Source organism: Homarus americanus, unplaced genomic scaffold (genome assembly GCF_018991925.1).
Source record: "Homarus americanus isolate GMGI-L3 unplaced genomic scaffold, GMGI_Hamer_2.0 scaffold48354, whole genome shotgun sequence".
In the NCBI taxonomy this organism is placed as follows: domain Eukaryota; kingdom Metazoa; phylum Arthropoda; class Malacostraca; order Decapoda; family Nephropidae; genus Homarus; species Homarus americanus.
In genome coordinates this window covers 6,589,532-6,608,012 of record NW_024723833.1, presented here as the reverse complement: position 1 = coordinate 6,608,012, position 18,481 = coordinate 6,589,532, and the positions used below count along the sequence as shown (strand labels likewise).

The window sequence follows — 18,481 nt, the reverse complement described above, 5'->3', positions numbered from 1 at the left end:
GTGAGTGGGGTCAACTTGAGTCGTCACTTTCTCCCTGTGAAGATGACCAGCTTCTAGGTCACACACACACACACACACACACACACACACACACACACAGGGAAACTACTGACGACGTGTATAATATTAATGTTTGTCTTGTCATTTCATTATTATTTGACATTAACACATTATCATCTCTATCTATCTATCTATCTTTATCTATGTCTATCTACCTTTCTTTTCGTTAGTAATCTAGAATGAAACGAGTAATGATCAAACAGGTATTATATACTGGTATCGACTGTCCTCAACAACCAGGAAAATAGGAACAAGGACATAGTTGTTATCACACCTGCACCCGTCTCGCCCAACTCCCGGAAAATTACTTAATGTGCTTTGGAATATTTAAAACGCCAATTATGTTCTTTTTTTTTTTTTTTTGTTTTGTTTTATTATTGACCTTCATTTTCTCAGTATGTATAGTGATTATTTTTGTTTATTTATTTATTTGTTTGTTTATTTATTGTTTGTTTGTTTATTGCTTATTTATTTCTTTATGTATTGTTTATTTATGGTTAACTTATTTATTTGTTCTTTATTTGTTTATTTAATTAATTATTTATGTATTGTGTTTGTGTATTTGTTTATTTATTTATTTATTTGATTAATACTTCATACAAATATAGTCTTTTTACGTGAATTGATTGATTGATTTTGTTTTGAGAGGAGATAAAATTAATTTAAATAATTATTAACCTTTGAACTCAACTGCTTATTGATCTTGTCGAATATAAATAAAAAACAGAGAAATTTGGATTACTAACCTAACCTAATTCAACCTTAACCTAATCTAACCTTAAAACGAACCTTAAAACTTAACCTTAAAACCTAACCTTAAAACCTAACCTTAAAAACCTAACCTTAAAACCCTAACCTTAAAAACTAACCTTAACCGAATCTAACCTTAAAAACCTAACCTTAAAATCCTAACCTTAAAACCTAACCTTAAAAACCTAACCTTAAAAACCTAACCTTAAAACCGAACCTTAAAACCGAACCTTAAAAACCTAACCTTAAAACCTAACCTTAAAACCTAACCTTAAAAACCTAACCTTAAAACCTAACCTTAAAACTTAACCTTAAAACTTAACCTTAAAACTTAACCTTAAAACCTAACCTAACCACGACATTACTGTGTATATGTAAAAAAATGACGCAGTTTGAATATTGTCAGTGTGTCCTTGAGTGAGAGTCATACATTTTTATTACCCAGGGGAGCAGAACGATCGAGGGAGTTTATCATTATCGTCACCATCATCACACTATCACCACAACCACCACTACATCGCCACACTATCACCACTACATCACCACAACCACCACTACATCATCACACTATCACCACAACCACCACTACATCCCGACCACTCTACACCATATCATCACACTACCACCACTACATCCCGAACACTATACCATATCATCATCACTACTACATCCCGACCACTCTACACCATATCATCATCACCACTACATCCCGAACACTACACCATATCATCATCACTACTACATCCCGACCACTCTACACCATATCATCATCACATTTCTAACCTAATCTAACTAAACCAGTAACTCAGACCCAAGCAATCAGAATATCGTCCAATGATTATTATAGTCCACTTGGGTAAATCAGTAACTCACATTAGCCAATCAGAATAGTCACCTAACCTAACCTAACCTAACCTAACCTAACCTAACCTAACCAGACAGGATACAAGGTGGAGGCGGGAGGTTAAAATAATAAATACCTATTAGGCAACTCCTCACCCTCACCCTCCTTCTCTTCCTCACCCTTCTCCCCCTCACCCTCCTCCTCCTCCCCCTTACCCTCCTTCTCCCCCTCCCCCTCCTCCTCCTCCTCCTCACCCTTCTCACCACCCTCCTCCTCCCCCTCACCCTCCTCCTCCCTCCTCACTCCCCTCCTTCACCACTCAGTCCTTGAGTTATCAGATAGTCCTCATTTGTGCCCTCAGTAATGGCCGCTGAAACTACCTGGGAAAAAAAAAAAACCTGTCCGGGGAGGGGGGGGATCCAGACAGAGGTTGAATATTTTTAATTTTTTAGTGATTTTTATTTTTATTTGATCTCTTAAACCGGTTCTATTAGTAACGTTTTTAGTTTTTAGTTTGTGTGTGTGTGTGTTTGTGTGTTTTTATTTGTCTGGTTTAAGGTTTGTTTTATATTGTTTTGGGTTTGTTCAGTACGTCGTATGTGTTTATTTACCAGGAAAAATTCGACGTATGATAATTTTCGTTTTTTTTTTGTCGTCTGAGCTCCTGGGCTATTGACTAGAGGAAGTCCGTCAGTCGAGGATGATGATAAGACTATTCAAGTCACGCGATAATCTCACTAATTATGGTAATTAGAGGTAGACTGATGATAGTGCTATAATTGTGTACCTGTGGCTATTACATAAAATAGGTGATTATAGGAGTTATATCTACAGTACTAAATTATAATATACGAGTCAATATTTTATTTTATTTTTATATTTTCTCTATACTTTTTTGAGTTATAATGACTACTAAACTGTTTATCTGGGTTAATATAAGTTAAAATACGAATGTCAACAGGAGGTAGGAAGCCATAAGTTTCATTCAGTACAGTTATTGAGGAGATTACCGTCAGATTATAAAAAAAAAATTACCGTGTTATTTTACCGGGTTATCTCTGTCCCGAAGTACCTGTTATCTCTCAATGGATAATTTTTTGTTTTGTGTAATTATTCCTTTTTGATTTTTGTTTGATATTTTTTTTATTTAGATTCTCTCTCTCTCTCTCTCTCTCTCTCTCTCTCTCTCTCTCTCTCTCTCTCTCTCTCTCTCTCTCATTGTCCTGCCTGTTTCTATACCTGTGTGGGGTACCTGTACTTGTATCTCTACACCTGTACTTATACCTGTAGTTACACCTCAACCTATATCACACCTGAACTATTAGACCGAAGTAAACATTAGGTAAAAACTAGTAACTAATATAAAGTAAACAACAACAAAACACAACACTTATCTACCTACAGTTACCTCATTTATCAAGGTCAGTTAGTCCAGTCATATAAATAGACTGTTTTTTGATGCCAGTGTGTAGTCTGCGGGTGGCAGTTAGTTTGGACGGGTGACATATCTTTGGTTATTGTTTGGGGGGGGGGGGTTAGGATGTGTAGGAGGAGGTTAGGGTGTGTGGAAGGGGGTTTTAGGGTGTGTGGGAGGAGGTTAGGGTGGGTGGGAGGGGGTTTTAGGGTGTGTGGGAGGAGGTTAGGGTGTGTGGGTTGTGTTGAGTGTGTGTGTGTGTGTGTTGAGGGTGTGTGTGTGTGTTGTGTTCTGTGTTACTTCAGTCTCAGTGTAACTTTGACGCCATTTTGTTCGTCATATCAGTAATCGAATGGCCTGTATGAATATTTATCACCGTTTTATAGTTACTCAAGTGAGCCAGTTAGATAAGTCCTCGTATCTTCATTTAAGGGGACAAAATTGACCTTAGGATTTCTTTTGAGAATCCACTATTGTGTCGTAACTTACCATAAGAATCTTTAAATGAATCTTCCTTCGTAATTAAAACGTATCTTTAAGAATATTTGAGAATCCCCTTTTTTTTTTACCGGAGATTTGCTGTAAGAATCTTTTAGGACCTTTAATTATTCGTGGATAAATTTGATGTAAGAATATCTGAGAATCTTTCATTAATTATTCGTGGATAAAGTTAACGTAAGAATCTCTGAGAATCTATATACGTCTATGAGCGTGGTAGGTTGAGTGAGTCAGGATGATCCTTTCTCGTGCCTTGAGGTGTGGGTTGAAATTAAGGTAAGGTAGGTGTGTTCAGGTGTGTACAGGTGTGCTTATAAGGACCAGACTACTGTACATCTTAATGACGCTCACCATGACTGGACATATAACCTGTTTGGGGGTCCCGTTACCTTCCTTCCTCCTTCCTTCCTTCTTTCTTTCTTCTTTCTTTCTTTTCTTTCTTTCTTCTCTTTTCCTCCTTCCTTCCTTCATTTTCTTCCTCTTTTTCCTCCATATTTTCCTTTCGTTCTTCCTTTTGTTCTTTTTTCTTTCCCCTTTCTCCTTGTTCATTTTCCTCTCCCTATCCCCTTTCTACTCCACCTCCTCTCCTTCTTTCCCTTTCTATCCCTTCTCCCTCTCTCCTCCTTTCCCTTTCTATCCCTCCTCCCTCTCTCCTCTTCTCCCCTCCTCCTCCTCCTCCTCCCTTCTCCTCCTCCTCCTTGCGTCACCGAGGTCAAGACTCGTCACATTAACGTTTCAACTCGTCGACTCTCTCTCTCTCTCTCTCTCTCTCTCTCTCTCTGTCCTCCATACACATTTATACATACAATTATATACATTTTATATTATTTTGTACTGTATACACATATATTCACAGTATGAAATTTTGTATTGTAATCTATGTGTAAATTTGTGTATTCGTTAATTTGGGTAAAAGTGATATTGTGTAAATTAGTAGGTTTGTAAATTGTGATTAAGATGTGATGTGTAAATGTGTGTCAGTAAATTACTATTGAAATGTTGTGTAAAAAAAAAAACCTGTAAATTCATATTTTTTTGTATACACCAAGATTATTATTTTTTTCGTAAATCACGTTGAGAAATCGTCGGTGTAAACTCCTGTTAAATTTATAAGTAATGTTTTGTTAAACCTTGATGGTATATTTTTTTTTACAGAATTTAACGTTTATAATAAGGCTACAAAATTAGGCCTAGGTGAGACGTTGATATATGTAGGCCTACTGTCTGTGTGTTTGTGTGTGTTTATAAACAAATTCCAGTGCCAAATAATTCCAGTGGAAAGTTCATTAGCTACGCGGTGTGAGGATTTGTGTAATGGAAACCAATATACTGATTCATACTTGACCTCCTGCCTGTCATACTTGAATCATACTTAGCCGAGTGCTTCAAGAGATGATCATACTGGGTGTTCATACTTGACCTCCTGCCTGTAATACTGGAATCATACTTCGTCGAGTGTCTGAGTGTTCACGTTGCTCCTACTGAATAACGATGAATGTAGGAAAATAAACCGTGAAAAGTGGAATTAGTAAAATAATGAAAAACTTGACTTGGGTGTTTCATTATACGAGTTATTGATACTGAATAATGATGGAAATGAGATGAAAAAACATTGAATTTTACGAGTGACTGAAATGGTTTTATTTTTTATTTTTATTTTTTAGTTGGAAATTTTAAGTGAAAATGTGAAAATTCTCGGTTTATATCATGAAAAAAGTGCTTAGTTTAATGATGTACTGAAGATGTGTTACAGAGAGGTAGTACTGGTTTATTATCTTCACTGTGAGACGTGACAGGTAGAGAGTGTCTGTCTGTCTTCCTCTCTATCCGTCCGTTCGTGTGTCTGTTTATCTGTCATGATGGAACGACTCCTCAGATTCCTGGCCAAGTGCCTCAAGTTCTCATGGTAAGTGTGATTTATTTTGTTATTTATATTAGTATGTGATTGACGTCTTCACTGTGTACTTATAGTAGTCATCTATGAGTACTTTATCATTTAATCTTGAATAAGTTTTCGTAGTAATTAAAAATGTTATCCAGGTTTGTAAGTTGTTTGAAAGTTAAGTAGGACTAAATTGGCGTCATCTAGAGTGGTTATGGTTGAGTTTTGAGACAGCTGACGTGAGGGTGACGTCAGAGTGTAAACAAGGAGGTGTGTTCACGATGCTCAAGTTATCTCAGAGGTTCTTTGTTATCCACGGAACGGACCCGACCCAGTGTGTTTGTGTCATGTGTACGTAATCCACATCGCTTCTTGTAGGGCGGTACTTCCCAGGGCAGAAGGTTAGGTTAGGTTTGGTCGGGTTATGTTAGGTTTGGTTTGGTCGGGTTATGTTAGGTTTGGTTTGGTCGGGTTATATTAGGTTAGGTTTGGTCGGGTTATGTTAGGTTAGGTTTGGTCGGGTTAGGTTAAGTTTATCTTGGGCTTTGACATGACACTGTGACAGGTTCCATGACAGTTTCCAGGCGTGTGAAGATTGTATACTTAGTCAGCAGTAACCTTGGCACGGCACGCAGATGACGAGAGAGTAAATCGACCCTTTCAATCCCATCTGACCGCGGGATAGAACTCGCGTCTCACAAATTATATACCTTGGGAAGCGTTACCGACGGAGCTACACACCACTATACACGTGATGAAAATAGGTACAAGGTGTCTCAGTAAAATATATACACACTACGTGGTATATTTTCCTTAGTATCATGTAAATGCTTATAGTCTAGTGGCAATGTTGTTCTCAGTTGACGTACGAGTGTCAGGTGTGTGGGGACAATGTTGCTGGTGTACTACAGACATACATGCGTTCACCATACAAATCTGGTTAGGTAGTGTGTGTATATTATTTTTTTTTCAGACGCTGTGTATTTCCCTATGATTAAGGTTAGTGGACGTGTTGTATATGGTTGGCTGCCGCTAGAGGTCACCGCTGTATATTAACTCACCAACGTTCCCACCCTTGCTCTCACGGTCACTATAAAACCTAACCTAACCACAAACAGATCAATCTTACCATAACACTGTCGTCATCATCATCATCATCCCTTGCATGGTATAGTGTTGCCGTGAGTACTACAGTGTGTTGCCGTGTGTGTGTGTGTGTGTTGCATGACAATCACCTGCGTGTATCGTCACTCTTACTATGGCCCAACGCTATGCAGTGGTGTACGAGGCATTACCGAGAATATTGCTGCATGACCAATACTCTGACCGGATCACATGAAGAATCACCACCCCAGCTTATTTCACCTAAAGATTAACGACCCTAACCTAACCTAAGTGGGGTGGAGATTCTTCAGGTGATCCATCTTACCTACAATGTTTCACGCGCTAGCCATGACACAGTTACTCTCTCTCTCTCTCTCTATCTCTCTTTAAGTCTCTCTCTCTCTCTCTCTCTCTCTCTCTCTCTCTCTTTGCCAGTTAGAGCACAGTTAGGTATATTTTTTTACGCCTAGTGACCGAAGCTACAGAGAGAGAGAGAGAGAGAGAGAGAGAGAGAGACTTCCACTAAAACACGGATATAGTTGACTACGGATGAGGTAATAGTCTGTGTGTGTGTGTGTGTGTGTGTGTGTGTGTGTGTGTGTGTGTGTGTGTAAATATGTATGTCTGTGTGAGAAATAGTGTGGGAACTCCTGTAATCAGCTCGTCATGGCAAGATGCTGGTTGGTACCCCGTGATTATTTCTGGTCCCCTGGCGGTCACGTCTGTAGGAGGTTGACGCCATCCTCTTGTGGTCAACTGAAGATGAGATGTGTTTACTTTTAGAGAGAGGGAGAGAGAGAGAGAGACTTAAAGAGAGATAGAGAAAGGGAGAGATGAATTATAGCAGGAAGAGAGAGAATAAATGAAAAAGAAAAAGAGAAAATAAAGACGAGAAGACAAGTATAAAATAGGAAAGGTAGAAAAAAATATATAAAGGCAACAAGAGGAGGAGAGGGAGGTAGGAGTCCACGTCACTAGTGGTCAGGTGGAGGTCGTGACACACACACAGACAGACTCTCTCCTCTCCTGACCCCTCCCTTGACCTCTCCTCCTCCACTCCCTTCACCTCTCACCTTCCCCTCTCACCTCCCCCTCTCCACTTCCCCCCCCCTCTCACTTCCCCCTCCTCCTCCCCTCACCCCCTACCCCTCTCACCTCCCCCTCTCCACTCCCCCCTCTCACCTCCCCCTCTCACCTCCTCTCACCTGCCCCCCCCTCTCCACCTCCCCCTCTCTCTCCCCTCCTTGTATCTCCCATTGTCTGATCCTTTGTGAAAACCGCTTTCCCATAATCTCCTGTGACGCGTAATTTCAGGGGTTCAGGGGCTTATAGGGTCAAGTTCAGGGGTTCAGGGGTTTATAGGGTCAGTTCAGGGGTTCAGGGGTTATAGAGATCAGTTCGAGAGTTCAGGGGTTTATAGGGTCAGTTCAGGGTTCGAGGTTTATAGGGTCAGTTCAGGGGTTTTATAGGGGTCAGTTCGGGGGTTCAGGGTTTATAGGGTGGAGTTCAGGGGTTTATAGGGTCAGTTCAGGGGTTCAGGGGTTTATAGGGTCAGTTCAGGGGTTCAGGGGTTTATAGGGTCAGTTCAGGGGTTCAGGGGTTTATAGGGTCAGTTCAGGGGTTCAGGGAGTAATTTCTGGAGTTGAGAGTTCGTACGATACTGTTTTTGGAGGTTTAGTGTTGTGTAGTGTTGTGTTGTGTAGTGTAGTGTAGTGTTGTGTTGTGTTGTGTTGTGTACTAAAATGTTCTCACGTCTGTAGTCAGTGTCGAGCGGGAGAATTTATTTATTTATTTATTTATTTACAAAAAGTGTCATGAAGGTGGTGGTAGTGACTACATATAGAACATTTATTATATTGATTCCTAATACTTTTAAAATTCCTATTGATTCCTAATGCTCTTAAAATTCCTATTGATTCCTAGTTCCTCAGATGCCATATTGGGGTGTGTTGTTGCCCCAGACTTAGAAAAAAAAATAATTTAAGATATTCACCTCCTTGCTATCTGGACTGGATGTTGTAATAACCAGTACTCGTTCAGCTGGGTGGGTGGGTGGGTGGGTGGGTGGGTGGGCAGCGGGCAGGCGGGCGGCGGGCCGGGCGGGCGGGCAGCGGGCAGGCGGAGGGCGAGTGAGTGGGTAAGTGTCTTGTTATAGCCGCCAGACAGTAACCACGGTATAGGTTAATGGTCTATTAGAGTGTGTCCTTCATGCCATTTTGGAAAGATTAAATAAAAGGGAATGAATAAATTTATATAGTATCCCCGTGTGTATGAGTGTAAGGGGCAGACATACCAACGGATACCATACGAGGCATTATTATACGTGACTCAAATTACAACGTGAAATTATGATTATAAGATTGAAATAATTACTACAAATTATAGATGTAGGAAGGTGTTGTAATTCATCATTGTTATTGTACAGTTAGTTTCCGTAGTCATTATTGGCTGTGGAACACGGAAATAAAACCCATTAATTCAAGGTCGGTTTTGAACGTTTATCCAGGCGAGAATTCCTCCTGTTGGTGTTGAATTTAAACGGTCTGTATCCTGCAGTAGGCGATGCAGGAGGGGAAAAAACCCACAGGTATTGTTGGCTGGTTATGCTGCGAGATGGAGGAATGAGAATAGTGAGTGAAGGTGTACAGGTGTGTGTGTGTCTGTCTGTCTGTCTGTCTGTCTGTCTGTCATATCAAGCTGCTTATTACCGTTCGTCTGTCTGTCTGCTTCACTATACACTAAATTACTGTCTTTCAACGTGGGGAAGTACTTGTAGTCAGTTTTTATGGGGAAGTACTCTAGATGAAGCCATAACTTCCTTCAATACGTGAGTACGATGACAACCCCCCTTGAGTACGATGCCATTGTACTCCGGGGATTATGATATTGTATGTTATGGGTTAATTCAACGTACTCTGAAGGGCTTATGTCATCGTACTCAAGGGGTTAAGTCATCGTACTCTGAAGGGCTTATGTCATCGTACTCAAGGGGTTAAGTCATCGTACTCTAAAGGGCTTATGTCATCGTACTCAAGGGGTTAAGTCATCGTACTCTGAAGGGCTTATGTCATCGTACTCAAGGGGTTAAGTCATCGTACTCTGAAGGGCTTATGTCATTGTACTCAAGGGGTTAAACTACGACACAAAGACCAATATCGTAACGAGACGCAATTAATCATTCTTAGTGACGGATGAAAATTGTAACGTACGGCACTTGGAGAATCGAGGCCATGAACTTGACTCAGTTAATTAGTTAGTTAGGTAATTGGTTGGTTAGTTAAGCGAAATAAACTGTTCGTAGATGGTGGCAATATAGTTGGTTGCTCATGGTTTGTTTACATCGGGTCAGCTGATTTTCCGAGGCAGGTTCTTCGTCTTGGTGGTGATAAACTCTTTCCCACACGCTCTCTTTAACCTATCACTCAGGCGTTGAAACTACTCTCTCTCTCTCTCTCTCTCTCTCTCTCTCTCTCTCTCTCTCTCTCTCTCTCTCTCTCAAAATAAGTGGAAGAGGTCAGCCAGGTAGGTATCAGGGAGGAGTGAATAGGAACATCCTCAAATAAAACTGCAGTGTGAGCCCCTAATGACAGGGAGGAGGGGGAGAATCCGTTATCCCGTGCCTCACATGCCACTCCCCTCTCTCCTTCCACACCCCCTCCCCCTCCTCTCCCCCCCTCCCCCTCCCTCCTCTCCCTCCCCCCCTCCCCTCCTCTCCCCCCCTCCCCCTCCCTCTCCCCCAGCAAGTAACTAACAGGGTTGTCTCTCGCCTCCTCCACCGTCTCGGGGTTCCTCACGCTAGTACCTGGAGATGGGAGAGGTTAAATGGCGCTGGGAGGGAGGGAGGAAGAATTAAAGTGTGTGTGTGTGTGTGTGTGTGTGTGTGTGTGTGTGTAAGGTGGGGGAAGGGCAGGCAACATTTAGGCGTCATAGAACAACTAGACCCTGAAGGTGTTGACCAGGTGAGGCTAACGAAGGTAGGTCATTCACTCAGACAGACTCAACAATTCCGTCACTCACTCACTCATTCTATAACCCACTCACTCACTCAACAACCCACCCATTCAATCACTCATTCATCAATCTACTCATCCACACCACCCCACTCACTCACTCGCCCACTCACTCACTCACTCGCCCACTCACCCTGGCGACCTTTTGCACACTGGCGGCAGGAAGTTGGACGTCAAGTACTCGGCCTCTCGGTATGTTTCCTTCTCGTTCGCTTCCCCCTTACCTTGTGTTGATTTATATATATTTACCTTTAATTAGGAGGTATTAGAGCTGGTCCTGTTACCTGTGTGTGTGTGTGTGTGTGTTTGTTTGGAGTTATGGTAAACCCTATCTGAACCACACTCCCCTCTCTCTCTCTCTCTCTCAATATGAATAGTACGTGAGTTACATCATATAAGATAATCTCGGTATGATTCGATAGCCATTTTGTCCATAAACTATTTTGTCCACCAACCATTTTGTCCGTCAACCATTCTGTCCAATCATTTTGTCCATCAACCAACTCTTCCATCCCTTCCTGTGTGGTAGTTTCAGCTAGGAGGGAAAAATTTACTTCACTGACGAGCATCTTGAGAATCGTGTTCCCAGGTTTATTTCCTGTGTGGGCCAGACTGAGCTGATCTGAACAGCACTCAACCCACTCCAGTAATTGATCCTTCCTGGTGACTCAAGGTGAACTATTGCAGCGGGTAGTCTAGTCGTACAGGTTGTTTCAGAAAAATATTTCTAAACACTTCCTTTACGGATTTATATGGAGATCGCGTGAAGGTTTAAATTACAACAAAACAAAAACACTGAATAACAAAAACACTGAAAAACAACAACAAAAACACACACAAAAACACTGTCCTGATGTGTTGATGTGAGAATAATGGTTTGTGTGTTAATTTTCGCGCGAATAGTCATGCAATTCCACACACACACACACACAGGTAGTTGGATAATTAAGGTAATAATCCTGGACGCAAGGTGTAACTGGTATAATAATTTGGTCTGGTATTGTTTATAGGTTTTAATATGGTGGTGTGAGTTTATCTAAGTTGTATGTTTTTCTGTATTTGAATATAGATCTCGTGCTTTATCTTTGTCCTACGAATTAACTGGTTAGTCGTTTGTGGTTTAATAATTTTGGAAATTATCTAAATATTACAGTTGGTGGAGTGATTTATATCTATTGCAGTACGGTTATATAGTATCGTAAGTGATGGTTCTTGGAGGTTAGTACTATTAATGTATCGTAACGTACTGATACACACACTTTCACACACACACACACACACACACACACAAACACACACACACAAACACACACACACACACAAACACACACACACACAAACACACACACACAAACACACACACACACACACTGCTCATACATAAAACACAACCTTACATTAAATAGAACCTTTTTTAAATATCAAGTTTAAGACCAAAACAAACGCCAATTTACAAAGAAATAACCAATAACATTTACCATCTTATTTCTAATTCAATATCCTGTGAAGTATACTGCAGCCTTTGTAACTGTACACACCAACAGGACAAAACCTAACCATGTGATGATAAACGCTGAAAACAAAACCCAATCAATCTACTTTATTAACGGGAAGACCTTTGGTGATAGTTTGATAATGGCGACTGTCACATCCTCACCCGACGTGCCATAGGGTCGAGTTACCGTGGTGTTGGGTGAAGAAAAACTACCTTCCTTTCCCCAACAGTTAGTCATGTTATTGTCTCCACCAGTCAGTTCCCGGAAGGCAGGGATTAACCTTTTGAGAAGTGAAGTGATCTTGGATTTTTACTTTCCACCACATTGTTACAGGTGTGTGTGTGTGTGTGTGTGTGTGTGTGTGTGTGTGTGTGTGTGTGTGTGTGTGTGTGTGTTAGATTTAGTAAGTGTTATATATAAAATCCTGAATTTATACCTAGTTCAGTATCGATTTTTTTTTCGACGAGAATAAATATTTATAAACTGATACGAGCAAATGGAGAAAATAAATATATTATCATGTCCAGCGTAAAGGATATTATGAGAAAGAGTTTATATTGTAAAATTTGGATAGTCAAATTTATATTGTATTACCTTACAATACTCACAGACACAAGTACGCCACCATACAGTATTATTTTTATTAAAGTTTTCATCATATTATTAACCTGATTACTTACACTTAAAAAATAATCGACGTTAAGTAATTATTATTATCAAAGGTATTGTCATAAGTCACAAACTTATTGATATCAGGAGTTGGGTAAGTTTTCAAGGAGACAGAGAGAGACAGATATTACTGTACGTACGGGTTATATACAGTACTGTATTGGAAACTTTATATAATTTTAAGATAACTTGTATTCAGAATCATAAGATAAAACAAAACAAAGAGCAATAATGAATACTAACTAAACAAGAAATTATTATTATTATTATTATTATTATTATTATTATTATTATTATACTGTATTAGTATTATTATCCTTTGACCTTTTATATTTGAGATAATTATATAGACCTTCTTATGTGGACCGAAATAGCATAGACGTAATAATAAATTCTAGTAACTGTATGCAAATTGACTCGAAAAATGCTGAATGTCGGTTAGGTTAGGTTAGGTTAAGTGTGAGGTATTGTATAACTAGGACCCACTTGACCAGCAGCAGTCTCAGTGTATTGCCTGTCGCTTCCCAAGATCTCCTTACACCCACCTGGCTACACCCTGCTGGCTACACCCACCTGGCTACACCCTGCTGGCTACACCCACCTCTCACATGTCTTGACCCCATTTTTGTGTGTGTGTGTGTGTATTTTAGTGTCAAAGGTAACTGTTGTGTGTGTGTGTGTGTGTGTGTGTGTTTGTTTAAATTACTTTGTGTTTGTGTATTGTGATTGACGTTGTGAGATAGGGATGTATTATAGAGTTTTGTTCATAGGTGTTTTTGTATTTTTATTATTATTATTGTTATCTTTTCTTTGTGGATTGATATCTCTCTCTCTCTCTCTCTCTCTCTCTCTCTCTCTCACACACACACACACACACACACAGTAACGGTGTTCAACGTGCGTATCTAAACACACCTTTCACGACCACGGTGTACAGGTCGCGTGAATGTTCTCCCCAGACCAACGCCTCTGTGAGATGTCAACATGTTTTGGGTCACATGAAGATTAGACACCCTAACCTAACCTAACCTCACCTCACCAAACCTCACCTCACCAAACCTCACCTCACCAAACTCGTAGGAAAAGTCAGAATTGCGATAAATTTAAATTGAATTTTAATTGGCTAAGGTTTTATCATGGCAAAAATGTGTAGTATGAAAACAAAAACAAAATTGATATGTTTGTTGTGGTTTTAGAATTTGTTTGTATGTTATTGGTAAAATGGAAGAGAAACTGTGTGTGTGTGTGCGTGCGTGCGTGCATATGTACGTGTGTGTTTGTAATGTCAATCTTGCTTTCATATTTAGTATAAAGAGTTTCACTTACGACAATATTATTATTATTGTTCTTGTAATTATTGTTGTTATTATTATTGTTATTGTTGTAATTATTGTTATTATTATTGTTGTTGTTATTATTATTATTATTATCATTATCATTGTTGTTGCTAATATTATAATTATTGTTGTAATTATTGTTATTATTATTGTTGTTGCTGTTATTATTATCATTCTCATCATCATCGTTGTTGCTATTATTATTATTATTATTATTATTATTATTATTATTATTATTATTATTGGTGATCGTTGGTGTGGATTACCCGGGCGGGAATAAAATGATAGAAAACGGACTACCGAGAGAAAACGAGATGAGGTTGAGGGTGAACTACTTTTTGCTTGTGTGTGTATGAGCATTTTTCTTTCTCGCCGTTGGTACAAATCCACTGTTTCATTCTTAATTAAACGTCTAATCAAGGCCTGGGTGGCGTTCTTTATGTCTATATTTAGCAGTAATGTCTCGATTATTTCTTTTTTTATTATTTTTTACGTTTCCACAAAGTTTCGTCTGAAGCTATCAACTCCTTCTGGTGTTAGTGCAAGAAAAACCTAACCTAACCGACAACCGGACAAATATTCACACTTTTTTATGGTAGATCGGAGTTTGTTTACAATGAAAGAAGTATATAATGTGGCTACCGGCTAATTACTGTAAGGTTTATAATGAATTTATCTGTACTAGATTATATTGTTTGTCATTATTATGCACAGTGTTCTATTTATCGTATTACATTGTGGATATAGTGTCTTATTTACAAAATATTTCGGGTTTTGAGTCGTTGAAGGAAGTGTGTGTGTGTGTGTGACGTACATGGGTGATAACAACAAGTACTTGAAGAGGTAAAAAAACTTGTGTATTGGTGAAGCTCTTGTGCCAGGAGGTGTCACGCCCTTCACTCTTTTATGTGTCACGTCTCATGACAAACTATATGACACCAACTGTGACAGGAGTATGACACACACACACACACACACACACACGCATGAGTTATAGGACACAAGTGTTGAGCAAACGTGACTTACACATGTGACTTAGTTACGGTATTACCTGAAGATTAACCCCAACGCTGCCTGAAGATTGGCTCCAGCAGCTCTCCTGAAAGTGCTTGTATTCATGAGATCGCCCACCGCCCTTCTAAGAGAGAGAGAGAGAGAAGGAAGGAGGAGAAGAGAGAAGAATGAGAGAGAGGAAAAGGGAGGAGAATGAGAAGGAGGAAGAAAGAGGGAGGGAGGAATGAAAGAGAGGAGAATATTAGAACAAGGTGGCTAGAGGTAGTGCTTGTGGAGTCAGGGATGAATGAATAATCAGGGAGAGTGGTGGGGCGTGGAGGGAGGGAGAGACGGAGGGAGGGAACATTTGAGGACACCATTAGGAGCTTCCCACCCATCCACCGTGAAAGGTCAGGGTGTGGCAGGGTGGGTCACGTTGTCAAGCGAGGATAATGCATTACTCTCACACGTTTTGGTGTGTGTGTGTGTGTGTGTGTGCGTGTGCGTGTGCGTGCTTGCGTGTGTGTGTGTACGTATTATATAATTACCTATCCCAGTTTCTGCCTTCCCCTGGCCCTCCTATCCTCAAGTTTGCCCATTAATATTTTTGTTGTTCCCTCATTAATTATATGACCAAAGTATCTAATTTTTTCTTTTTCCTTTGCTAAATTTCACGTATTTCTCATAATTTTTTTGCTGACCTTAGTATTCCTTCAAGTGCTTTCATGTCGGTAGTTTATTTTTAACATTCGCTTATAACACCACATCTCAAAGGCCTCTAACCTCTTTCTGGTGTCAGCTGAAAATGTCCACGCTTCTCACCCATACAACAGTCCTTTTCTCAAATTAATGTCAATAGCCCTTTTCATTAGGTCTTTTAAAGGCTAGTTTTGCTTGGCCTATTCTTGTTATGATTTCATCCGCACATCCACCGTCACAGATAATGTTACTTCAGAAAAACACAAAATCATCCGCTTGCTTTATTTCGCTGTTGCTTACCATGATTTTATTTTTTAGGATTTATTTTCCAACGTTGCTAAATAAGGATAGAGTGATGAACGGTGGGCGACGGTGTTGACTACTGTACAAAAACATGGACTAGCTTCCTGTTATGCTCCGGGCCTGGCCAAGGGTGTTGATTGGGGGCCCAGTTGAAATGATACCTAGTTAGAGTAGACCCCCCCCCTCTGTTCTAATGGGCCCCAGTCCTAAGGAATCCCGCTTCCTTGATGGTAAAGGGTAGGTTAGGGTCTAATAGGAACCCTGACCTAAAGACCTGTAATTACAAGCAACAGGAGGAGTCGTCTTTAATACTCGGATGTAAACAGTGACATGATGTAACTTGTGTCTGCGTTCAGGGACAATTTTCACATTTAGGTTAGGTTAGGTTAGGGTTGGTTAGGTTTGGTCAGGTTTGGTTTGGTTAGGTTTGGTTAGGTTTGGTTAGGTTAGGTTAGGGTTGGTTATGTTTGGTTTGGTTAGGGTTGGTTAGGTTTGGTTTGGTTAGGTTAGGGTTGGTTAGGTTTGGTTTGGTTAGGTTAGGGTTGGTTAGGTTGGGTTTGGTTTGGTTAGGTTAGGGTTGGTTATGTTTGGTTAGGTTAGGGTTGGTTAGGTTTGGTTTGGTTAGGTTAGGGTTGGTTATGTTTGGTTTGGTTAGGTTAGGAACGATTCACTTTCGTTAAGAATTGGTCTGATAACTACATGAATTTTCCCCCATTAGAATCTGATGGAAAATATTTTGATTGGAATTATATTTTAGTTAATTTTGTTTTTTTTTGGTTGGATTTTTTTTATTATTGACCACGATTTTTACCCGGGAAGCGATCATCATGTGGGATTTTGCTTGAAGGGAGGTGTGTATGGATTTTTTGTGGGATTCTATTTAGTGGAACATAGTCTTGCGTGAGGGATGGAGAAGTCGTTTTAATTGCTGATATTTTACACGACGATTTTCTACAGGGATTTTGTCTGGTGGGATTTTAACCACTGGGATTTTGTCTGGTGGGATTTTAACCACTGGGATTTTGTCTGGTGGGATTTTAGCCAATGGGATTTTGTCTGGTGGGATTTTAACCATTGGGATTTTGTCTGGTGGGATTTTAGTCACTGGGATTTTGTCTGGTGGGATTTTTCTAGATAAGATTTTGCCAGATGGGGTTTTGTCGCCTTCATCGCCACCAGCTGGGACAAAGAGGACCTCCACACACACTCTTCCCATCACCTGTCGTGGCTCCTGGCAGTGTTACCTGACGGAGTTTTTGTCCCCGTCACCACCACCCTAAGGATGTGCCCCTCCTCCTCTTCTTCCACCTTCTCCTCACCCCCCCTCCTCCTCCTTCTTCTACTTTTACTATCCCTGCTTTTCTTCCTGCCATCCTCTCTCTATTTCCTCATACCCTTTCTTCTCCTACCTCCCTGTCACCTCCTTCACCTTTCCACCATTTCTCCTCCTCTTCCTCCCACCTCCCTCTCTCCACTCGCTATCCTGCAGGCACTAATGACGAGGTCCCCCAGGGCAGGTCAACGCCACCATTGCCTGCTACGGGAGATGATGGTGATGCTGGGGACGGTCTCTCTCTCTCTCTCTCTCTCTCTCTCTCGTTAGCTTGGGTGGTTTTTGTCATATAGTAAAGTTATATAAGTTTTGTTGAATGGGGTTTTGTATACAATGCTTTTTTTATTTTTTGTTTTGATGGTTTGTCTCGTGGGTTTAGTCCAGTGGGTTAATACAATGGTTGTTTTTGTGTTTTTTGTGGCGATTTTTTTTTCTATGGGTTTTATCTAGTGTTTTGTGAGTGTGTGTGTGTGTGTGGTTGCAGCCTGCGCTCCTGCCCCACCACATAAATCAACTCACGCCCAGCCATCACCCAGCTCCTCATACTTCTCATCATCATCAAAACCCCTATACCCCCAAGAGTCCTATGGCGACAGACGAGTGGCGACTGGGACAGGCAGAGATGACTGCCGGGAGTCTCTCGTCACAACTCTGCACATGGGCTGCACAGATAAGATGGTCGTTTATGCACTGGGATCTAGGCAGCAGTGCAATCCAGTCCTGTCTGTGCGACTGAGCAGCCCTTCCGAGGACCCACTCTGCTCACCCCACATGGAGAGGGAGCTAGAAAAGGTTCCCTAAACATAGCCTGCCTAAAAAAAAAAAACCTGACTGGACAAGCGGACACAGTAAGGGTGCAGTCGAAAACATAATTGTCTGTATGTGCCATGTGTGTGAGTTAGAAGAATAGAGATAATGAGGAAAACAAGTGTAGACGGAGAGACAGAGACAACTTGACAGAGTAAATAACAGAAACAGATAATACAATAGTCTATCCTCAAATATAACTACACCGTTTTCTGTAAAGTCCTCAGCTGTATATGTGATAAGTTTAGTGTAAAACCCGTAGCCTTTCCTTCATTCCTTCCT

General features: G+C 40.5%; 1 protein-coding gene across 2 annotated transcripts in view; it reads left to right on the top strand.

Moving 5' to 3' along the window:
- Window positions 1-18,481, top strand: part of LOC121863817 — a 104,253-nt gene that overhangs the window by 27,981 nt on the left and 57,791 nt on the right. For both annotated transcript variants that reach the window (XM_042362678.1, XM_042362677.1), the window contains exon 2: window positions 4,722-5,472. In XM_042362678.1, the coding sequence (XP_042218612.1) occupies window positions 5,423-5,472 (50 nt within the window). In that variant the 5' untranslated portion in view covers window positions 4,722-5,422. The remainder of the gene's footprint in view (window positions 1-4,721; window positions 5,473-18,481) is intronic.